The sequence below is a fragment of the Girardinichthys multiradiatus genome, chromosome 12, assembly GCF_021462225.1.
Source record: "Girardinichthys multiradiatus isolate DD_20200921_A chromosome 12, DD_fGirMul_XY1, whole genome shotgun sequence".
Taxonomy (NCBI): Eukaryota; Metazoa; Chordata; class Actinopteri; order Cyprinodontiformes; family Goodeidae; genus Girardinichthys; species Girardinichthys multiradiatus.
This window is the reverse complement of record NC_061805.1, coordinates 21,041,647-21,063,681: the sequence shown is the minus strand read 5'-3', so window position 1 is coordinate 21,063,681 and position 22,035 is coordinate 21,041,647. Positions and strand designations below refer to the sequence as shown.

The 22,035-nt window shown below is 40.1% G+C and overlaps 1 protein-coding gene across 1 annotated transcript in view; it reads left to right on the top strand.

Moving 5' to 3' along the window:
* Positions 1-22,035, top strand: part of si:dkey-178e17.1 (tricarboxylate transport protein B, mitochondrial) — a 34,121-nt gene extending 12,086 nt beyond the window's left edge. Inside the window, exons 2-9 of the mRNA XM_047380408.1 lie at positions 3,566-3,673; positions 5,072-5,171; positions 11,009-11,147; positions 11,588-11,672; positions 12,733-12,837; positions 18,000-18,115; positions 18,238-18,311; positions 19,671-22,035. Coding sequence (XP_047236364.1) covers positions 3,566-3,673; positions 5,072-5,171; positions 11,009-11,147; positions 11,588-11,672; positions 12,733-12,837; positions 18,000-18,115; positions 18,238-18,311; positions 19,671-19,785 — 842 coding nt within the window. The 3' untranslated portion in view covers positions 19,786-22,035. The remainder of the gene's footprint in view (positions 1-3,565; positions 3,674-5,071; positions 5,172-11,008; positions 11,148-11,587; positions 11,673-12,732; positions 12,838-17,999; positions 18,116-18,237; positions 18,312-19,670) is intronic.

Here is a 22,035-nt window from a genome sequence, read left to right as displayed (position 1 = left end):
CAGAATCGGTCAAAATAAGAAAATTGGCAGATAAGATCCCAAAGGAAATTAGAAATCAGTATCGGCCGTAAACAGCCTGATCAGTGAATCTCTAATCAACAGTGGATAAAACTGATCCCAAAAAAAAAAAAGATCCCACCTACTGGGTAATAAAACGCTTTGTTAGTTCCCGCTTTGTACATGCGTCAAAAAAAATGAAATCACCAAATCGCTACCAGGTGATTCATTTCTGTTGAACAGCAGGGGCTGCATTTTTTTGTCAGCAGTTATTGGTGAAATGGTACAATGTTGACTTTGATATATTATATTAAGCAAATGCTAGAAATTCAGCACAATCAACTTATGTACTGTAGTATTTAAGAAATACATCTAACTACCTTATTAAATTAAATAAATTTTGAGGATGTCATTCAAGTTTAAACAGCCTAAGGAGATTATGTAATGTTTCATAACATTTACACTTACACATGTAGTTGGATTGAGCCTTGGTAATTAAGTAACAGTAACCCAAACACATCATGTTTACACAATATAATTACATTTAGGTCATTAGACAAGATTGTTTCTTGCTAAATGAAAGAATTTTATTTAGGTGGAAATTATTTGCATAAATCAAAGTCATGCAGTTTAATGTTTTCTATATTTAAAGATACAACAACCCCCTGATTCAACATTTCACACGTCTTTTGTTATATCTCAGTGGCTTACATTTACTTTTAGAAGAATTTCTAAAAGTAAATTAATTTAGAAGGAAAATCTTTCTGAGCATATCCACAAATCTGTTACAAGTTTTGTCCATACAACAATAGCCTTGTGACAATGTGAGACTATGTGAGAGTGGCATGGTTTAGAAGAACTGTCCTATGAAGTTCACCTTTTCACAAAAAATAGTTTTGAAGTTTTTTTCCAACAGATTGACCTGGAATCAATTCATGTTCATAGTTTACCTGTTAAAGTTTCTGAAACAGATTCAGTACCAACTTAAACCAGGTCATATTTATCAGTTTAGTCTCATGACAGTCATTTTAAAAATCAGTTGTCTTTACGTGGTGTTACATGTCATCAGGCATTTACAATCTGGTCTCTGTCAGCACATTTCAGTCTCTTCTGCCCCATTTTCTCAAATAAACTGTAACTGCATCGTCATATGGCCAAAAATAAATATAGTAGTAGTAGAAATTGTTCAGTTGTACATGTGACCCAACCAGTCTGTGCCTGGTTTTTATTAAAAGTATTTTTTGGAGTTTTAAGAGAAATATTAAAACATTAAACTATTTTAAAAAATCCAATTAAATTTGTCTTATTTATCTGCTGAACCATGAAACCTTTACTCATTAACTATATGAATAGATGCTTTTCAGGTGAAGGTATGTGAAAAAACACAACAGTGTTTAGCTTGGAAAAAACAAAAAACATTTCATGGGATCCTAAGAGGTCCATTGCTGTTCCATACCCTGGAGCAGATACATCACTTTTATTTTATTCCTTTTCCTTTAGCCTCATAAACCAACTTCTGTGTGAAAAGAGTCCAGTTTATCTGATAGGTATTGTTGTCGTTTATCTTTTTAATAAATATACAGTTTTGGGTTCAGGCTAAACATCCTCACACTGAGGATTGTTCATGTCCCAGGTCTTAAATGTCAATTGTACATGACACATGGCCATAAACTCATTAAAATCTGTTCAAAAAGTTGTTTGACCTTAATGCTTGATTAAGGTTTTACATCTGAAAATAGTGATAAACTAGTAATACAATCATTTTTGCCATTTTGACTATCTGAACCACAAAGAAGGTTGGATAGAAGAGTCTCAAGTGACAGAATGCTTTAGGCCGCAGCTTCATTTGTTCGTCTCTGCTGTCTCAGAGACGAACAAATGGACCTGGACTACCGTCCTCCAAGCAGACGGCGTATGTGGGCTGCCAACAGAATCAGGAGTGCAGGGACTACTCAGTATATTGTAAGTTTTGTTTGGTTATGAGCCTTCAGTTTCCAAAGCTGAGGGACAGGTTTATAGAAAGGGTGAAACAATCTCCTCCTGCACTCAATAAGAAATATTGAAAATTTATTTTGCCTTAAGCAGCTAAAGTGTGTGTTCAAATTCTTGGTTTGCAGTTGCTGTTTACTACCCAATAAAACACAGTTTAATATTGCCACAGTGAAGTGGCAATTGAGGTTCCTCGAGTATAAGCAGCTTTGCAAAGTTTAAAGTTCTCCTGAAGAGTAAGATGGTTCATGAACTTGTTGTGCAGAACCATGAATTGTCTGTTTTTCATAAGTGCTGCAAGGATAAAAAAAATTGTTGCACATAAAACACTGAGATAAAGTGAAACAAAAAATGATTTGAGAAAATACATACATAGGTATTTGCAGTCTCATGCTCTTTTGCAGTTATTTTTCAAAAAAGCAAAGTTAGATGCCAGCATATGACTAATATCTAGATACAATATTTACTCACTCAATTTTAAAATGATTTTAGAGATAGAATTGTAAGCTCTTTGAGACAAATTGGAAGTGATTTTTAAATTCCAGAAAATATTCACTACTCTTATTCTCTTAGATGCTTAGGTTTTCATTCAACACACAATAGTCTGAGCTGATTGGTCCCAAATTTATGGACCAATCAGCATGGAGCCTGACCCGTAATGAACTCAGTCCAGCATTTAAATAGATTGATAGAAGACTGTGAGACGGTATATATACACAGGATGAGGGTTTAGCTTTAAATATATAAGATATCAAAGCATTTATGACGTTTTTGCAGAGTTAATCCTACCACAGGTGGTTGAAGCTGAACTGGCCAGGTTCACACATTAATCTTTTGCAGTTTACAATAATCTAAATTCCAGATTTTTATCAGCTATAAACAGTGTGTGTTTCCATCTTACAGTGTGCATGTGTGTGCGTGTGTGTCATTGACTTAATGGAGGGTCTTGGCCTGGGTAATGGAGACCCTCCCCACAGGCCGAGTGGATGATTTAATTAATGCCAACCTTCTTTCTGTCCCTCCTTCCTTTGTGACTCATCTCTGTTGTACATCAGCGGTTTTGGACACATTTGTGGCCTATTTCAGGCTGAACCTTGCTGCTGTTGCTTACATTTATTATATTTTCTTATTCCTATTTTTTCCTTCTGCAAACAAAATAAATCCAAGTCAGTCTTAGCTTGCCCATATGACCTCTTCTTATGCATTTGCTCCAGTTCAGCCATGGCAGGAGCAGTTGATTAATCTTTGCCGAGCTCATTACTGTTTTTCCCCTAGCAGCAGTTCTTTTAATGTTTATGGACTGAAAGCTATTTGTGGCGTCACTGTAATGATCCATGACGTAATTCATTGGGGGAATATGGGAGTGATGCTTGGTAAGGCAGCATCCACACAAACATTCCATTAATACTTTTCCAAGTTAAAGATTCATGTTAAATATGTTCCTTGCTTTTGCGAGGCACCATAACAAAGCCATAGAACAAGTAACGCAACCATCTCCACTGCACAGTTTTAGTTTCATAGTTTTTGGCTTTATTGTGTGCTCATTGCAGTATTTACTCTGATTTTATTTTATTCCCAGGTGGAATCGCTGGTGGCATAGAGATCTGCATTACTTTTCCCACGGAGTATGTGAAAACCCAGTTACAGCTGGATGAGAAGGCCAACCCACCAAAATACAGAGGAATAGGTATCTATCTCGTCTCATTTTCCTTCTCTGGTGCCTATTATCTCATTACCTGCCATCTTCAGGTACACCACTAATTCTGAATAGCTGTCACCGTGCTTGTTTATATGACTCAGAACAGACCAGTGCACACATGCCCGCTCGTTATCCGTGCATCAGGGCCGTCATACGCAAACACAGCCAGGATCTGCCGATGCTGGGGCTCTGAGGATTGGAGACGGTGCTAATTAGCACTTGAGACAGCTGTTGCTTGTCTTGCTTGGCTGTGCATTTGGTTTTATAGCACCAAGTGGATGCAGCAGCAGAAGCAAGTTCAAAGGAAAAAACTTTGGTTTGATGAAATAAAATATTTTCAGGAATGAATCATGTAGGATTAAAGTGCAACACACATATGATGGTGACATGCTAACACTGACTTTAATATGGTTGTTTTTAATTCACAATAGCAAAGGAACTTACTCAGCAACACCTGTACTGAAAACTGCTAACAATACTTACTTCAATAATTATCCACCAGAATTGTTGCCACCTGGCAAAAAGCAATAATCTTATCAATCATAAATGCAGAGCCCCTTGGATGCCAGAAAGCGAAATTAAACTACAGATGATAAAAGATAAGACAGACCTTATTGATCCCACAATAGAGAAATTCACTTAATATATAAAAATATATTCCCTCGGTTTTGGAAATCGGTTTTGCAACAACACTGAGGTGCAGAACAATCTGTGTTTTGAGTTTGGAGCTGAGAGACTAGATCTAGAGGAGAAACAGAGGTAAACAAAAGACTCACTGTTATGAGATTTTGGTGACACTATAATCATGCAAATTACATCAGAAATGTCTGTATTAAACATTTCTGTTTTCTTTGGTGTCGTTATAGCAGCACATTATGCTTGTATGTTTAATTTTATCTTTACGCATTTTTAAGGTTCCTAAGCCCTCCCTAAGCTTGCAGTATTACTTGTTCTGATTAAAATTATAAACTGTAGTGTATTTTTTACTTATCTGTGGATGTTTGTGGTTATACAGTCTATAAATATACTGAGCATATAACCATGAATTTTTCCAACTTAACTGAACCAAATAATCTTGTATTGTTTCTTCTGAAAAGGATGATGTCTGTCAACGAAAACTTAGGGAAACAATTTTTCTGACCTCTATATTTACTTTCCTTGCCCTGTGTAGGGTCCAAACATTAACCGACTCATGAGACTTCGCAATGGTTCTTAATCAACGGCTTCATGAAGTTTTAAACATCTACTTTCCTAATTTCCTGCATTAGCTTCTTGTTCTGCAGTTGAACCCAGTTTGCATGTGAATGCACAAAAGAAGTAGATGGTTGCTTTAATTTTTTTCATCTTTTATCTTCAAAGGTTTGTTTAACGTCTGTCTCTCTCCAGGTGATTGTGTGAAACAGACGGTGCAGAGTCATGGTGTTAAAGGACTGTACAGAGGACTCAGCTCACTGCTGTATGGATCCATACCCAAATCTGCAGTCAGGTGAGTGAAACAACAAATTATAATGTAAATATATTAGGTAGACTAACCTTTGTTCAGGTTCATAAGAGTTTGTCTTACAGAAGAGAGAATGTTTGTTGTTTTCAAAGTATTTTTTATACAGTTCTAGAAGGAAAAGATGCATTGAGGTCAGTAAAATTACAGATAACTGAATTAGGCGTATAAATGTGGTTTTTCCACAGTTTGTTATACAGTGAGTAAAATATACTTTACATCTATTTATTGGAAAAAAAACAATACCTTGAACTTTCACCTTTAACTATATGCAGTTTCAATGTGTCTATACAACTGCTTGTCCATACATTTTGAATGGATTTATAAAGATGTTTACTATCATAGTAAAAAAATAAAGACTATTATATTTCAATAATTAGAAAAAGCAAAGTGTACATGGGTGCAGTGAAAATATGCTGGTTATAACAAAACCAATTAAGCTGTTGTAGTTTTCCACCTGAAACGTCTGACTCACACAGTCCAATTATTCCAGCCCATTACTCACAAGGCTTGGCACAAATGCCACACTAGCCTTCAGTATAATTGTTAATTTTTGCCAGCACTGACATTTATCTACAGACGAATGTGCACACTGTACTTCTTGTACAAGCAGGGAGACACACGCACACACGTACGTCACAAAACAAAGCTGGCCGCTTTTGTTGTTGCTTTTTTGTTCTCTGTTTCATTTTTTCACTGGGTTCTCCTCATTCTTTCACTGTTAGTGTGTGTTTCTGTGTGTGTGCGCGCGTATGCTATGCTGGAGGGTAGAGTGTGTCTGTATGATAGAGAGACAAGCCCAGTCAAGCAAAGCAAAGATGCCATTCAAACTCAGACAGGGTCTCAATAGGGCTATGGAGATTGAGACTTGTGTGTGTGTGTGTGTGTGTGTGTGTGTGTGTGTGTGTGTGTGTGTGTGTGTGTTCCTGTCTTGGCATCACAGTGAGAACCATTTTCCCGATTTCACCATCAAATTGAGGACCGTTTGTACCAAAGTGAGGACATTTTGCTGGTCCTCACGACCTAATTTGCTAACGGTTAGGTTTAGGACTAAGATGTGAATTGAGTTTAGGTTAAGGTGAGGGTTAGGCATGCACTGGTAATAGTTAGGTTTAGGGTTATTGTCAGGGTTAGGGCATAGAAAGGGTTGAAAATGACTGAAAGTCAATGGGAGTCAACAGATGGTCCTCACTACATATAGCAAAACAAGAGAGTGTGTGTGTGTGTGTGTGTGTGTGTGGGTGTGTGTATTAATGGAGAGTGGTTGTGGGTTTTTGGGTGTATGTATGTGCGCGTATGTCTGTCAGCTCTCAGCATCATTTCCAGAGGGAGCTGGGGTTGTTTTTTTTGTCAACTTGAAGACATTTTTTCTTTAAGGAAACATGTCAAGTTGGATGTGCATTGTTTATAGACCATCCATCCATCCATCCATCCATCCATCCATCCATCCATCCATCCATCCATCCATCCATCCATCCATCCATCCATCCAATTCCATATATTATTTATGAGTTTGTCTGATATGTTTAGATTTGGTGCAATGTGACTAATCTGACTAATTTCATAGAGTTAATGCAGCAACTTAAAAAAAAAAAAAAACATACACTGGGTTTGTGTTTTCTGTTGGCTCATCAGATGACCAGTCAGATTCTGATTATGTATCTCACTTGTGCTGCTGCACAATGGAATATAACAGAATCCAAAACTTTCAAATTTTTATCATCTATCTGGAAGTAATCCCTTACTTTAAGCTAGTTGATCCTTTGTCAAAGAAATTTGTTTGGAAGCTGCTGCTGAGCAGGTGTACGCAGCTTGCACACATGCAAGTACTACAATCAAGGGCTCCTGCGCAAGAATCGCTATGAAGAGGAAAACACTTGTCATTTTGGTTAAAAATTTTAAATGAATTTAAATGTTCATTAGGATTACTTGGAAGACCAAAGATATTGATGTCAATGGATTAATATACACTGCTCAAAAAAATAAAGGGAACACTCAAACAACACATCCCAGATCGGAATGAATGAAATATTCTCACTGAATACTTTGTTCTGTACAAAGTTGAATGTGCTGACAACAAAATCACACAAAAATCATCAATGGAAATCAAGTTTATTAACCAATGGAGGCCTGGATTTGGAGTCACGCACAAAATTAAAGTGGAAAAACACACTACAGGCTGATCCAACTTGGATGTAATGTCCTTAAAACAAGTCAAAATGAGGCTCAGTATTGTGTGTGACCTCCATGTGTCTGTATGACCTCCCTACAACGCCTGGGCATGCTCCTGATGAGACGGCGGATGGTGTCCTGAGGGATCTCCTCCCAGACCTGGACTAAAGCATCCACCAACTCCTGGACAGTCTGTGGTGCAACGTGACGTTGGTGGATGGAGTGAGACATGATGTCCCAGATGTGCTCAATCGGATTCAGGTCTGGGGAACGGGCGGGCCAGTCCATAGCTTCAATGTCTTCATCTTGCAGGAACCGCTGAGACACTCCAGCCACATAAGGTCTAGCATTGTCCTGTATTAGGAGGAACCCAGGGCCAACCGCACCAGCATATGGTCTCACAAGGGGTCTGAGGATCTCATCTCGGTACCTAATGGCAGTCAGGCTACCTCTGGCGAGCACATGGAGGGCCGTGTGGCCCTCCATAGAAATGTCACCCCACACCACTACTGACCCACTGCCAAACCGGTCATGTTGAAGGATGTTGCAGGCAACAGATCGCTCTCCACGGTGTCTCCACACTCTGTACCGTCTGTCACATGTGCTCAGTGTGAACCTGCTTTCATCTGTGAAGAGCTCAGGGCGCCAGTGGCAAATCTGCCAATCTTGGTGTTCTCTGGCAAATGCCAAGCGTCCTGCACGGTGTTGGGCTGTGAACACAACCCCCATTTGTGGACGTCGGGCCCTCATACCATCTTCATGGAGTCGGTTTCTAACCGTTTGTGCAGACACATGTACATTTGTGACCTGCTGGAGGTCATTTTGCAGGGCTCTGGCTTTGCTCCTCCTGTTCCTCCTTGCACAAAGGTGGAGGTAGCGGTCCTGCTGCTGGGTTGTTGCCCTCCTACGGCCTCCTCCACGTCTCCTGGTGTACTGGCCTGTCTCCTGGTAGCGCCTCCAGGCTCTGGACACTATGCTGACAGACACAGCAAACCTTCTTGCCACAGCTCGCATTGATGTGCCATCCTGGATGAGCTGCACTACCTGAGCCACTTGTGTGGGTTGTAGAGTCCGTTTCATGCTACCACGAGTGTGAAAGCACCACCAACATTCAAAAGTGACCAAAACATCATCCAGAAAGCATAGGTACTGAGAAGTGGTCTGTGGTCACCACCTGCAGAACCACTCCTTTATTGAGTGTCTTGCTAATCACCAAAGATTTCCCCTTGTTGTTTATTTCATTTGTACAACAGCTGTGAAATTGATTGTCAATCAGTGTTGCTTCCTAAGGACAGTTTGATTTCACAGACGTTTGACTTACTTGGAGTAATATTGTTGTTTAAGTGTTCCCTTTATTTTTTTGAGCAGTGTAGTTAACATCATTAATAACGTTGATCAGTTGTTGCAAACCTTGGTTTAAAACCACAGAACGATCAAAACGACAAAAAAAAAAATTAACGACAAGAGGTGAAACTCAAAGATTAAAATAGGCGAACCATTGATTTTGATTAATGGACAATATTGCCAGTTTTCCATGAACCACAACTTGGTTTGACTTTCTATTTTTATCTTATTCTCTCTTCCTCCTCTGTAATCCTCCTTCTGTCTCCCCAACCCTCCTCCTCCTCCTTCCCATTAGCTGATTAGCTTTGTACCATCATGGAGTGCTATGGAAGACTGCCAAGGAGGTACGAGATGGACATCCAATCGAGCCACTTGCTTTTTCCTCCCATTGACCTCCCATTCATATCGATACTCTTCTTTCATTCCTGGCTTGTTCCCTCCACTGCAGTGTTTTCATCCTTCACCTTCTCTTCTCATGGAAGAACTGACCTTGTACGAAGACCCTTTAATAAAGATTGGGCAGATCTGTCTCTGTCTCTAGGCTGACTCATCTCTGACTGCAAGTGTCGGCCAACAGATGTGTCATATTTTAAAAAAGTGTAGTCCAAATGTTAAATGGGGGAGTGGAGAAAATTGGAGAAGAGGCAGGCTTGACACTAACATATTTTTCACTGGCAGCCTTTAATGAACGTTTGATTCACAGCGGCAGTTAATAGGTGCACTATCTCCCTGTGGAGTCGAAGCATGCTTCATGTGAAAGAGTGTGATATTCTTTTTTTTTTCTTGAAGGCCAAAAAACTGTTTCTAGTTATTGAGTAGTGTGCATAAAATGAGAAATAGTTGGTTTGCTTGTTGTTAGTTCCTAACTGACAGTAGGAGTCAGTTAACCATAGAAAACCTGCCTTTCAAAGCTGTGTGACAAACAGATGTGGAATCCTAATGAGCAGAGAAACCTCTTGCAGCAGAAAGGCAGATGGAGAGCAAAACTGAGCTTACATGAGCCCAACAAAGTGAAATTAATTTTGTTGGCGCTGAGACAATGGCAGGTGAACGGTCTAAGCAGACAGAGGAAAACAAGGCATTTATTAAGACCTGTCCTGCCCCTCCCTTTTTGGGAAGTGCAGCAGGCAGCGTCCTGCTGTCACCACAATTCAATTTTCATCTATAAATAACCTTTCTCGTAACTGACTCGCTGGCACAACATTTACTGATTGCAAAGATGCAGGAACCACACCTTTCTGTCTGGGTTGGCCTCAGCAGCAGCTGTTACTGGTCACTCGTTGTTTGCAGAGCAGCCGGGGTTTATTGTGGCATCTTTAATAAGGACACAGCAGCAAGCACGATAAAGTAAAAGCCTTGAACGCATTTTGCACTTTCAGTACTTTGTCATCTCCGGAAATAAGAGTTGGAATCAAGTGTTGGTTCCTGCTGTGAAGCTGAAAGATTTTTCAGATAGAGTATGCTCTTCCATCACGTATTAAGAGTTTCTGGTTCAGAATGTCTTTTTGTCACTGTTACTGATCCAATCGCAGTCTGATATGTCAATAAAGATGCCAATGGCAGAAGATTGCATATAGTTCCCTAATATTTGGCAGCACTGACTTTTAAACTGTATAATTGGGGTCAAAGTTTTGGGATACTCTTTCGTAAGCTTCCCACAATAGTATCCAGAAAAAGTTGGCCATCTTTGAAGACAAAGAACAAGCGGTACAATGGCAACACGTCAGTTTTAAAAGTGGTTATTAAAGGAAGATAGGGTGGTGTTCACACACACCTTCTCAGCTCTGCACATGAACGTCCATGGGACTGAGATTAGAACTTTGTGATGGGGACTCCAAAACATTGACTTTTGACCAGTGTATGTAAAAGTCTTGTTTCGTACAGTATATCTGGCTTGATGTGCCCAGTTACAGTCTTCAATCAACTCACATCAGTCCAGAGTGAAGTATCTGTTGTTTACTGCAGGCTAAATGTATTCAAAAAAGCAAATTTTAGTAGCAAAGACCACAAAGGACTGCACTATAAGGAAAGTAGATCTGTTTAGTAAAATTATGTCTGTGACTGAGCTCCAGTTAAAAAAGCCAAAATTCATAGTAAAGCTTGAAGTAACATGGCAGATAGCACTACATTTATGCGAACGTTGTGAAAATCATCACCCTTAAACAGTGCAAATATGAAATTAGTAGATATGACAGACCTCTTTTTGGCATTTAAGGTAAGGCAAGACTATGTTTTGAAGTTGAACTACTAATTTAACATATGTACATCACTTCCTCATCATTTAATGCTGATTATGCTCTCTGTGTCAGGTTCGGGATGTTTGAATTCCTCAGTAACCGTGCAAAGGATGAGAATGGTCGACTGGACAGTACCCGCGGCATGCTCTGCGGGCTCGGAGCAGGTGTCATGGAGGCCGTGCTGGTGGTTTGCCCCATGGAAACCATTAAGGTATTAATTACCAACTGGTTTATGGTTTATTGGCTGAGCTGATGTATTTGATTTTTAGTGTCTTGCTTGCTGAACATGTCTAATAATTGGTTACATGAAGAATCTTTTCCTTGTCTACTGTGTTAATTTTGACTATGTGACCTGAAATGGTGTTTTTCTTGATTGGACTGAATGTTTTACAGAAGCTTTATAAAACAAATCAATTGCTAAACTGTTGGGAGGCAACAAAAGAATATAGAAATAAATATTTAATTCCCCTGAGCTCAAATTTATTTAAAAGGTGTTTGATAGTGCCTTCGAATGTGCAGTGAATCCCAGCTGAACTTGTCTGTGGAATGGACACAACAAATATTTTTTCAGCTCTCACATCCTCAAGTGTGTATGTTCTCTGTAAAGTAGAATTTTCTGTCCTGTCTGTTCCCTTTCTGTTATCTTCCAAGGTGAAATTCATTCATGACCAGAGCTCAGCCAACCCCCAATACAAGGGTTTCTTCCACGGAGTCCGAGAGATCATCAGGTCGCAAGGTAAACTATCATCTGGTCACAAGGTAAACTGTCTCGAATGTATGTGATTCAATTGACATCTGCTGGAGAGGCAGAGTATAGCAGCTGAAAAAAAGAGTGCCGAGTGTTTACCTGTGTTGTTGACTTTGAGTACCGTATTTTCCGCACTATAAGGCGCACTTAAAAACCTTTAATTTTTTCAAAAAAGGACAGTGCGCCTTGTAATCCGGAGCGCCTTATATATGGATCAATTGGTTAATTGGTTGATCCATACTGGTTATACACAGCGCTCTGTTAAAATGTTTCTGTACGACTGGTAAACTACAAAGCCGCACCGCTTGCAGCATTACGGCTACCGTAGTCAGGGGTGTCGCCGAAGTAATAGCGGTAAACACCTGTACTGTGCTTACTCCTAGTCCAACACCACTTGTGTGTGTATAACGACCCCAAAATTGCACCTTTCAAGAGACACGCTTACGATGCTGAGTTCAAACTCAAGGCTGTCAGCTACGCAGTCGAACATGGGAATAGAGCAGCAGTGAGAGAATTCAACAGTTAACGCTACTATATTGTGAATGTACTAACGTTTGATTTAGTGCATCAAACTGTTTCTTTTACGTTTTTACTGAATCAGGGAAAAGTTCCCTTTCATGTTTTAACTAACGTTTGATTTCAACTTCAACTTCATAGACTCCAATGCATTCCTAACGTGCGGTTGGTTCTATTCAATAGATTTCTATGTAGAGGAGACCTTACCATGAGAGTGAATGGAGTTATCAGAACGCTGGTTTGTAGTGTATTAATAAAGTTTGACTGACTGACTTATCTGACTGTTTTGTTGACATTCTCTTTAGCACAGCTCCATCTAGTGGATGCATAACGCAACCCCAGTCAAACGTTCGACTGCAGTAGCTTCTATTCTATGCGCCTTATAATCCGGTGCGCCCTATATATGAAAAAAGTTCTAAAATAGGCCATTCATTGAAGGTGCGCCTTATAATCCAGTGCGCCTTATAGTGCGGAAAATACGGTAAATGAGAAAAGCGTTGTGTTGTTGACCTCTATCTTTCTGTCTGACCAGGACTAAGAGGAACATATCAGGGTCTGACTGCAACGGTCCTCAAACAAGGCTCCAACCAGGCTATTAGGTTCTTCGTAATGACGTCTTTAAAGAACTGGTACAAAGGTCAGACTGCATGAGTACTTGCACTCTTTGTCTTTGTTTAATTTAATTTATGGACCTAACCTCTGCAGGAGGAATTCTGTGCCTTGCAAAAGAATGAATACCCCTTGAACCTTTTCACATGTTGTCATGTTACAACCACAAACCCCACTGTGTTTTATTTGAATTTTATGTGATAGACAACACAAAAAGTACATTATTGTGAAGTGGGAGGAAAATTATACATAATTTTTACTATACAAAGTTTTCAAAATAAAAACTTTTTTCTCATATTTATTGTGAACCCCTTTCACTCTGATATTCTTTATTAGCTGCAGGGATCTATAGCTCAGATGGGATTATATGTCAACAGTTATTATTAAAGGATATATGGATTTTATGGAGGAATAAAGCCATTGGTGAAAGAAGGCCGTGACAAGTCTGATTTGTAGTTTGACCCAAGCTATTTAGGGGACAGAGCAAACATGAAGAAGAAAGTGCACTTGTCATGTGAGACAAGACTTTTTTCAACTTTTTTGGCCTACATTCAAAACAGAAAAATAACCACCTTTTAGAGCCTGATAAAAATGTAACACCGGGGTGGTGGATGGCGACCTAAAAAAACAGCCAGACCTACAATGGAATGGTTTAGAGCCTGTGATTTTTAAGGTCTTTACCACCCCGGGCCACTTTGTTCTTGCTATTTTTACTGGCGTAGTTTCTGTAAATTTAAAAGATGCTGTTGTTCAGCCCCTGCTTAAAATAACCTGCTCTAGATCCCACAATTTATGTCAAGTATAGGCAAATTTCTAAGCTTCCCTTCATTGCAAAAATTATTAACAAAATGCTTTGCGATCAGTTGATGGCCTTTTTGGAAGAACAGGTTGTTTTAGAGGTTATCCAATCGGGTTTTTAAACATTACACAGCACTGAATCGGCTCTTTTAGGTTTTTAATTATATTATTTTAGCTACAGATTCTGGTGACTGAGTGGTTCTTGTCCTTTTGGATTTAACTGCTGCTTTTGATATCGTAGACCACAAAATCTTACTCTCACGTTTGGTGCAGTGGGTAAGCTTTAGGGATACACCAATAGATTAGTTCAGATCATACCTGGAAAATTTAACCCTCTGTTAGCCTCAGTGACCATGTATCATCATCTGCTCCTCTACCATGTGGTGTGTCACAGGGCTCAGTTTTAGGCCCTCTTCTTTTTGCCCTATATCTGCTTCCGCTTGGCTCCATATAGAGGAAGTATGGTGTGCTCTTCCATTGCTATGCTGATGATAGTCAGATTTATAATCCACACAAAAAGAAAGATGGAAACAGCTGCTAAAATGTTTTGAAGACTTAAAGGCCTGGATGGCTTTCACCTGTTTAAAGTTCAATGAGAGAAAGACTGAGGTCATGGGTATTCAGTGGCACATCTGAGACGCCCCCTATTGAAATATGTTATCTAGCCCAATACAAGAAGTCAACCATTACAGACCTTGGATGTGGATCTTAAATTTGACAGCCAGACTTGAGCAGTTGTCAAATCAAGCTTTTATCATTTAAGACAGTTGGCCAAAATAAAGCCCATTCTTCCTAGGAAGCGCTTTGTCCAAGCTACCGCACCCTGTTGGCGGTCAGATGTCTCGGAGTTCCTCCGGTCCTTGGTCCCCATGAAGCGATCACACACTCTATCTAACTCTGACTCTTAAAGGAACGACTCTCAAACAAGTTTCTAACTTTTAGCTCTTTTTAATCTAAATTAAGGCAGAGGAATGATTACAGAGATCAGCGCTGAGGCTCCCGTCTCGGACCATTGCCGTGTGTGGAAGGATGACGAAGAGCCTCGATAGAAGGTCACATGTAGTTTTATATCTGGCACTCCAATACAATGGATGTGCTCTCCCTCAGTGATTATCAGTAGACTATGTGTCACCATTGTGGTGTATATCTGGTAGGTTGTGTAGTAGTGGGTGTCAATCCTTAATCTAAGTGTGCTGTAGTTTTCTAATCAAACCAGTTATACCGGCTGCTCCACTATCTACCCCAGTGCCCCAGCTTCAGGTCGTTCATGACAAACCTTGGGCCATTTATCCTTGTAATGTGTGTTTGTGAGCATTTTTATCCTATTCTAACAAAAGGGAAACATTAGAACTTATACTTTATATCACTATGGTATAAATGGGAAAAACTGCTATGAGTCATATTAATAAAGGTTATTCCTAACAACTTTGAGACAGTAATCCATACCTTCATTACTACGCGGCTGGATTATTGTAATGCACTTTGTGGGGATTAGATGTTCCTATATTGCTCTACTCCAGAGGGTGCATAATGCTGTAGTGGGTCTCTTATCTGGCACTCGCAAATATGAGAACATTTCATTTTAGCGTTCTATTTTAACACTGTTAATGAACATTGTTCCTTTCTATCTTTCTGAGCTGCTGTACCATCATGCAACTTAAGCACCAAACGACAAGCCCCCAATTACCCTACAATCTTGCTTAAATAGCCACAGACACTACCACTGATTCACCTCAGGGGGTTTCACTGGTCTGCCCCAATGAGATGGATGTATAGGAAACATCCAACAGGTGGAGTCATTAGGTTGTCATCAAGTGTGCACTTAATGAATCTTGCCTTCAGGATGCTGACCTCAAAGAGAGAGAGGTTAGTGGTTTTCAAAATAAAAGCATTGCAAAAACAAACTTTTTTTGTCAATGTACATGTGGGCTTCTCCTCAATCCTGCCATCACGCATTCCGTGGTGGAAACCGAGGCTGGGGACTCGGGGTTGGACTCTTTCATCACCCAGGCTGAAGTCACCGAGGTGGTTAAAAAGCTCCGCGGTGGCAAGGCTTCGGGGGTGGATGAGATCCGCCCTGAGTACCTCAAATCTCTGGATGTTGTTGGGCTGTCATGGTTGACACGCCTCTTCAACATTGCGTGGCGGTCGGGGACAGTGCCTTTGGACTGGCAGACTGGGGTGGTGGTCCCCCTTCATAAGAAGGGGGACCGGAGGGTGTGTTCCAACTATAGGGGGATCACACTCCTCAGCCTCCCTGGTAAGGCCTACGCCAGGGTATTGGAGAGGAGAGTCCGGCCGATAGTCGAACCTCGGCTTCAGGAGGAGCAGTGTGGTTTTCGATCCACTGGACCAGCTCTATACCCTCTACAGGGTGCTCGAGGGTTCATGGGAGTTTGCCCAACCGGTTCACATGTGTTTTGTGAACCTGGAGAAGGCATTCGACTGTGTCCCTCGTGATGCCCTGTGGGGGGTGCTCTAGGAGTGTGGAATCGGGGGCCCTTTATTAGGGGCCATCCGGTCCTTGTACGAGCGGAGCAGGAGTTTGGTTCGCATTGCCGGCACTAAGTCGGACCTGTTCCCGGTGCATGTTGGACTCCGGCAGGGCTGCCCTTTGTCACCGGTCCTGTTCATAACTTTCATGGACAGGATTTCTAGGCGCAGCCAAGGGCCAGAGGGGGTCTGGTTTGGGGACCAGTGGATTTCGTCTCTTCTTTTTGCGGATGACGGGGTCCTGCTGGCCCCCTCTAGCCAAGACCTACAGCATGCGCTGTGGCGGTTCGCAGCCGAGTGTGAAGCGGCTGGGATGAGGATCAGCTCCTCCAAGTCCGAGGCCATGGTTCTCGACCGGAAAAGGGTGGCCTGTCCTTTTCAGGTTAGAGGGGAGTTCCTGCCTCAAGTGGAGGAGTTTAAGGATCTCGGGGTCTTGTTCACGAGTGAGGGAAGAATGGAGCAGGAGATCGACAGACGGATCGGTGCGGCTGCCACAGTAATGGGGGCACTGTGCCGGTCCGTTGTGGTGAAGAGAGAGCTGAGCCGAAAAGCAAAGCTCTCAATTTACCGGTCGGTCTACGTTCCTACCCTCACCTATGGCCATGAACTTTGGGTCATGACCGAAAGAACGAGATCCCGGATACAAGCGGCTGAAATGAGCTTCCTCCGTAGGGTGGCCGGGCACTCCCTTAGAGATAGGGTGAGGAGCTCGGCCATCCGGGAGGGGCTCGGAGTAGAGCCGCTGCTCCTCCACATTGAGAGGAGCCAGTTGAGGTGGCTCGGGCATCTATACCGGATGCCTCCTGGACGCCTTCCTCGGGAGGTGTTCCAGGCACGTCCCACCGGGAGGAGGCCCAGGAGACGGCCCAGGACACGCTGGAGGGACTATGTCTCCCGGCTGGCCTGGGAACGCCTTGGGCTCCACCCGGAGGAGCTGGAGGAGGTGTCTGGAGAGAGGGACGTCTGGGCATCTCTGCTGAGTCTGCTGCCCCCGCGACCCGGTTCCGCATAAGCGGAAGACGACGAGTACGAGTACGAGTAATTTTAATGCCTCATGTCTTTTGTACAGCACTTTGGTCCTTGTGATAATTTAAAGTGCTCTACAAAAAAAGCTGGATTAGATTGGATTGGATTAAATCAGGGAAATTAAACTCCAGTCCACATTTTAGATATGTCTGTGCTCCAAACACAGGAGATTGAAACTGTTGGATTACCTTCTTCAGAGACCTGGTAATGAACTGTCATTTAATTCAGGTGTGTTGAACTGAGGAATGCTCTAAAACATGCAGGATACTGGCCCTTGAGGACTGACTAGACACCACTGGTTTAGATCAAAGCATATTTAGGTGTTAGCATATCCAAGTCAGGTTCAGACCTAAATCCAGCTGAGAAAATTGAAGATTGATGTTCCTTTTATGCTCTCCATTAAACCTGACGTAGGTTCAACTATTTAGCAACGGCGGACTTGTCTCTAGTTGTGCAAAGCTGGCGCAGACACAGCCCGAAAAACCTGAAGATGTAATTACAGCAAAACGTGGTTTGATAAACTATTGACTTAGTGGCTAAACACAAAGGCACACCACACTTTTAAGATCTTTGAGATGAAAAGTTTTTGAATCTATGTATCATTTTCCTTTCACATCACAGTTATACGCTACTTTGAGTTGGTCTGTCAGATAAAATTCTTAAAATACATTGACGTTTGTTGCTGTAATGTGACAAAATGTGGAAAGATTCATCAAGTATGGATACTTCTGCAGGACACTGTAAATGGATATGTCAATTGTGTTTGTTAATTTAAAGACCAAGTACTGTAGAAACATCAGGGCTCAGAGTCTTCTCTCAGTATACTATTTAGGTTTAGAAAACCCAACAATTTCTCACACTTTCTATCTCTAGGTGATGACCAAAACAAAACTATTAGTCCCATCATTACTGGAGTCTTTGGAGCAACAGCAGGGGCAGCCAGTGTATTTGGAAACACTCCCTTAGATGTCATCAAGACACGGATGCAGGTACACAATGTGGTGGCAACACACTAGGGAAAAGTTTTGTGCTTTTTCTTCTGCTTCAATTCAAACTTTGAAAACTGTTACAAATGATGCTTATTAGATGCAACCTTCCTGTTATTTTGAAGGGTCTGGAAGCTCATAAATATAAAAGCACACTGGACTGCGCTTTGAAGATCTTCAAATATGAAGGCCTGGCAGCGTGAGTTGGCCTCCACTTTTCTGCTGATTTTATATAAGTTATTATGTTTACTTTTAGCTAATTACATAAACAACAGGGCAAACCATTACATGTGAAATTATCATAGTTTAAATCGAAGCTCAAATTAATCTGACTGACCAGTGGAATCCAATCCGAGTCCTTATATTTTAAAACCAAATGAAGTGCAAGAAAAGTCACTTTGGTCATTTACTTTGGTCATGCACAGTTCACCTTCTGGCTCTGGTAATATTTATGCTAGATCAAACCACTGAAACAGACAACATACCTCCTACTTCTGGCATTATCACCCCAAGGTTTCCACAGTCCACATAAGGTTAACTTAATATGTAATAAATGTACATAGTGCAAAATTAGATAACTTCAAATTAAAGCAACACCATTCCAATAAACAGCCAAATATTGGCCTTGACCACTTACTTTTTAGCCCTCAATTTAACACCAATCTCTCATCATGTGACTAACAGCTACCTTACCATTTCCTTTTAAACCCCTCCAGAGCCCTCAAAAATATTCAGCACCCTTGCTAATTTGGATAAAATAAACTTAAATTATTCTAATGGAATGCAATAAGAGACTAACATTTTTTAAGTAAATGAATGAAGATTTTGAATATTATTTTACTATTTTTGTTACCCAGACTGTTTAGAAACTTTTAATTTGTAATGTTCCTTCGTGTTTCCCTGGTTTATAAATATGAGGGGACAGCTGAACGTCGTTTGGGGTAATTTTATGTGTTAGCTGGCAAAAAGAAAAAAACTTAAATCAGTGCAAATAATTCACTTTCCTTTGTCCACTCATCTTAAACATTACTAAATCTAGATTTGTATGTTGATCACTAATTAACACTTCATTAGCCACTAAAAATGTGTCAAAATGAATTTACTCTGAAATCCAGGCAGGAAATGGCTTCTCTTTAAATCTGATTGGACAAATATTTGGAGCTTCCATCTTACATTCTATCTACTGTCACAAAGAAGCTATTTACACAAAGGGCTCCTTTGTGTAAAAGGTTCTTGTTCATGAGTTTAGGTTGCCCTTATGATGACCCTGGCTAGGTTTTGATTAGTAGTTTTGGTTTTCCCTCTTTCAGCTTCTAATTTCTGCTTCTAACACAACATAAAAACAACTACTGCCTTTGTTTCATAATTACCTATTAAAAAGAATTTAAAAAAAACTTTAAAAAAACTAGATTTGGAGATTTTACCTTTTGACATAAAGTGCAATGTGTATTTTCAAAATATGCTAGATGAGATTTAAAAACTGTATATCGGCATATATATTAAGATTGATCTGAGTTTGTAAACAGTTGCTTTTTATCCTCTCTGCCTTTGTCCATAGTTTCTACAAAGGGACAGTACCCCGGCTCGGCCGTGTGTGTCTGGATGTAGCCATTGTTTTCATCATCTATGAGGAGGTCGTGAAGGCCCTGAATGTAGTCTGGAAGACAGAGTGAGCTGCAGGATGTGCAGAGAAGGCGGCACAGATCTTAGTTTGCCAGATCTCTTCTGTATTATAAAAACAGCTGTGAACGGGATGGGGTGGAGAGCTGGACTTAGATTTGTGTTATATGTCGACCTCAAAGCTACGGAGAAAAGAAAAAGCCTAAATGGATGCCCACATCTGAAAGCCTGGAGGTTAAGCAGAGCTTTTATGCTCCACATAAAGACTTCTGCCTGACAAGATAAAGTAAAAGATTATTTCATAGTTTATAAATCTTATAAAGTAAGTGAAATCACTGTGAAAAAGCTGCTTTGTCTTTATCACCTGTTTTTAAATTAAACCACATCAACAACTTTTTTTCCCCAATGTCTCTGCTTCACTCTCATCATAACCCGCTCATATGGAGAACTTAACATGTCTCTGTCAATCCCTGTTTTAATGATATTTACAAGAATTTAGGTGTTATTCTGGATTTTCCTGAGTTAGACGTTGTGTGTTTTTGTCTCTTCTGCAGCAGCTTACATGCATACACACTCACAGTTAGACATTTAACTAATGTAATTGTACACATAGAGTATGCCAGTTATTTTTATACAGTACAGCATAGAATATAATGTTGTTTTCAAAAATAAATCGCAGTGTAGTTAAATATATATTTTAATTATGTACCACCTACAGAAACTATTACCCAATGAAGATTTCTTGACAGTTAAAACATATAAAAGATTCAAATAATTTTTGTGAGAGTAAAACTCATAAAAGTAGATTTTTGTATTTATTTGAATAACTAAATGTATTTATTGACAACTGAATGTTAAATTTAGTCAGACATTTTCTACCGCTTCTTCCATTGTGGGTCGTGGGGAAGCTGGTGCCTATCTCCAGCAGTCTATGGGCGGGACGCAGATTCACCCTGGACAGGTCATCAGTCCATCGCAGGATGTTACATTTAATCAAGACTATTTGCTGTTAATCTGTGCCAAATGTGTTAAATGTGTCATATATTTCTGTACATCAAGTGCTATTAAGCTGTTTATGAGATTGTTTACTTGTTGGGTTTCACTGTGAATTACCTGAATTATCTCTCCATTCATTGCTATCATTTTAGTTCTGAACCCCTGCAATAGTTAAGGCACCCTGATCCTTCCAAGTATTGGCACCTCTGGCAAAGATATGTAAATAGCCTTAAAATGATCTTTAATCTCATAATAATTGATTGCATAATTTTATATTTGACTTATTAAATAATCCAATCTTTAAGTAGATGCAGTCAGTAGGGAAACGAAACAAGTTCTTTAAAAAAAGTTAAAGTAATTTGCACTTTATTTTTAACTAATAAATACAAGTTTCTAGAGAATTTAGACCCATTTCTCTTAGACACTCTTAAAAATGGGAAAAGCAAGAAAACATGCCATTCAATTTCTGAAGATTTGTGTTCATCTTAATCAGGAAATGGCAATAAGATTAAAAAGCAAGCAATAATTAATGCTTTTTTTAATGACCGATTTTTAGATTAACACCTGTGACAAACAGTGCTGGATGAGGACCTTTCCGTTTCTTTAAACCATTTGAAAACATATCTAAGGGGGTGCCAATAATAGTGGATGTTGCTGTATATGCCCTCTGTTTCACCCGCGGTCAACTTTCTATTAAATATTGCTTACATCAGTAGGTCATAAGATAAAGCCAAAGTTCCCTTGGAGTTATTTTAGAGGGAAATTAACCTTCTGCATTAGAAACTCCTACTTAGTCAGACCTATCCACATCTCTTAGACATATGTACAAGTGAGAAACGGAATCACAAGTAGAGATTACCTTATCTGCTTTAAGCAACGGTTTACGATTTGTTTAAATCAGTATCCGGAGCGGTTCACGTTAAATGCAGATGTTCATTCCGGTTCTACTTCACACTTCTGTGCCTTTTGCTGATGTGTTTGTTGGTAAATGGTTTGTTTGAGGTACCATCATCAGTTATCTCATGTTTAACTTGGTCTTAAAGATGAGATTTATGTGATCCCCTTTACTAGTGATGTCCAGTCATACTTGATGTAACTGTAATGATTGTACTAAAATTGTTTCATTATTATTTTTATCAAAGTAAATTAAACATGACAAATTCGTTGTATTGCTGTACTGCCAAATGTTGCCTAAAACAAAATGTTATATGAGACTATATCAGTATATTCGAGGTGTTGCATGTGTAGGCGTGTTAAGGCTGTGTGGGTGATTAAGATGACGTTTGTGCAATAAATGTAGCCCCTTC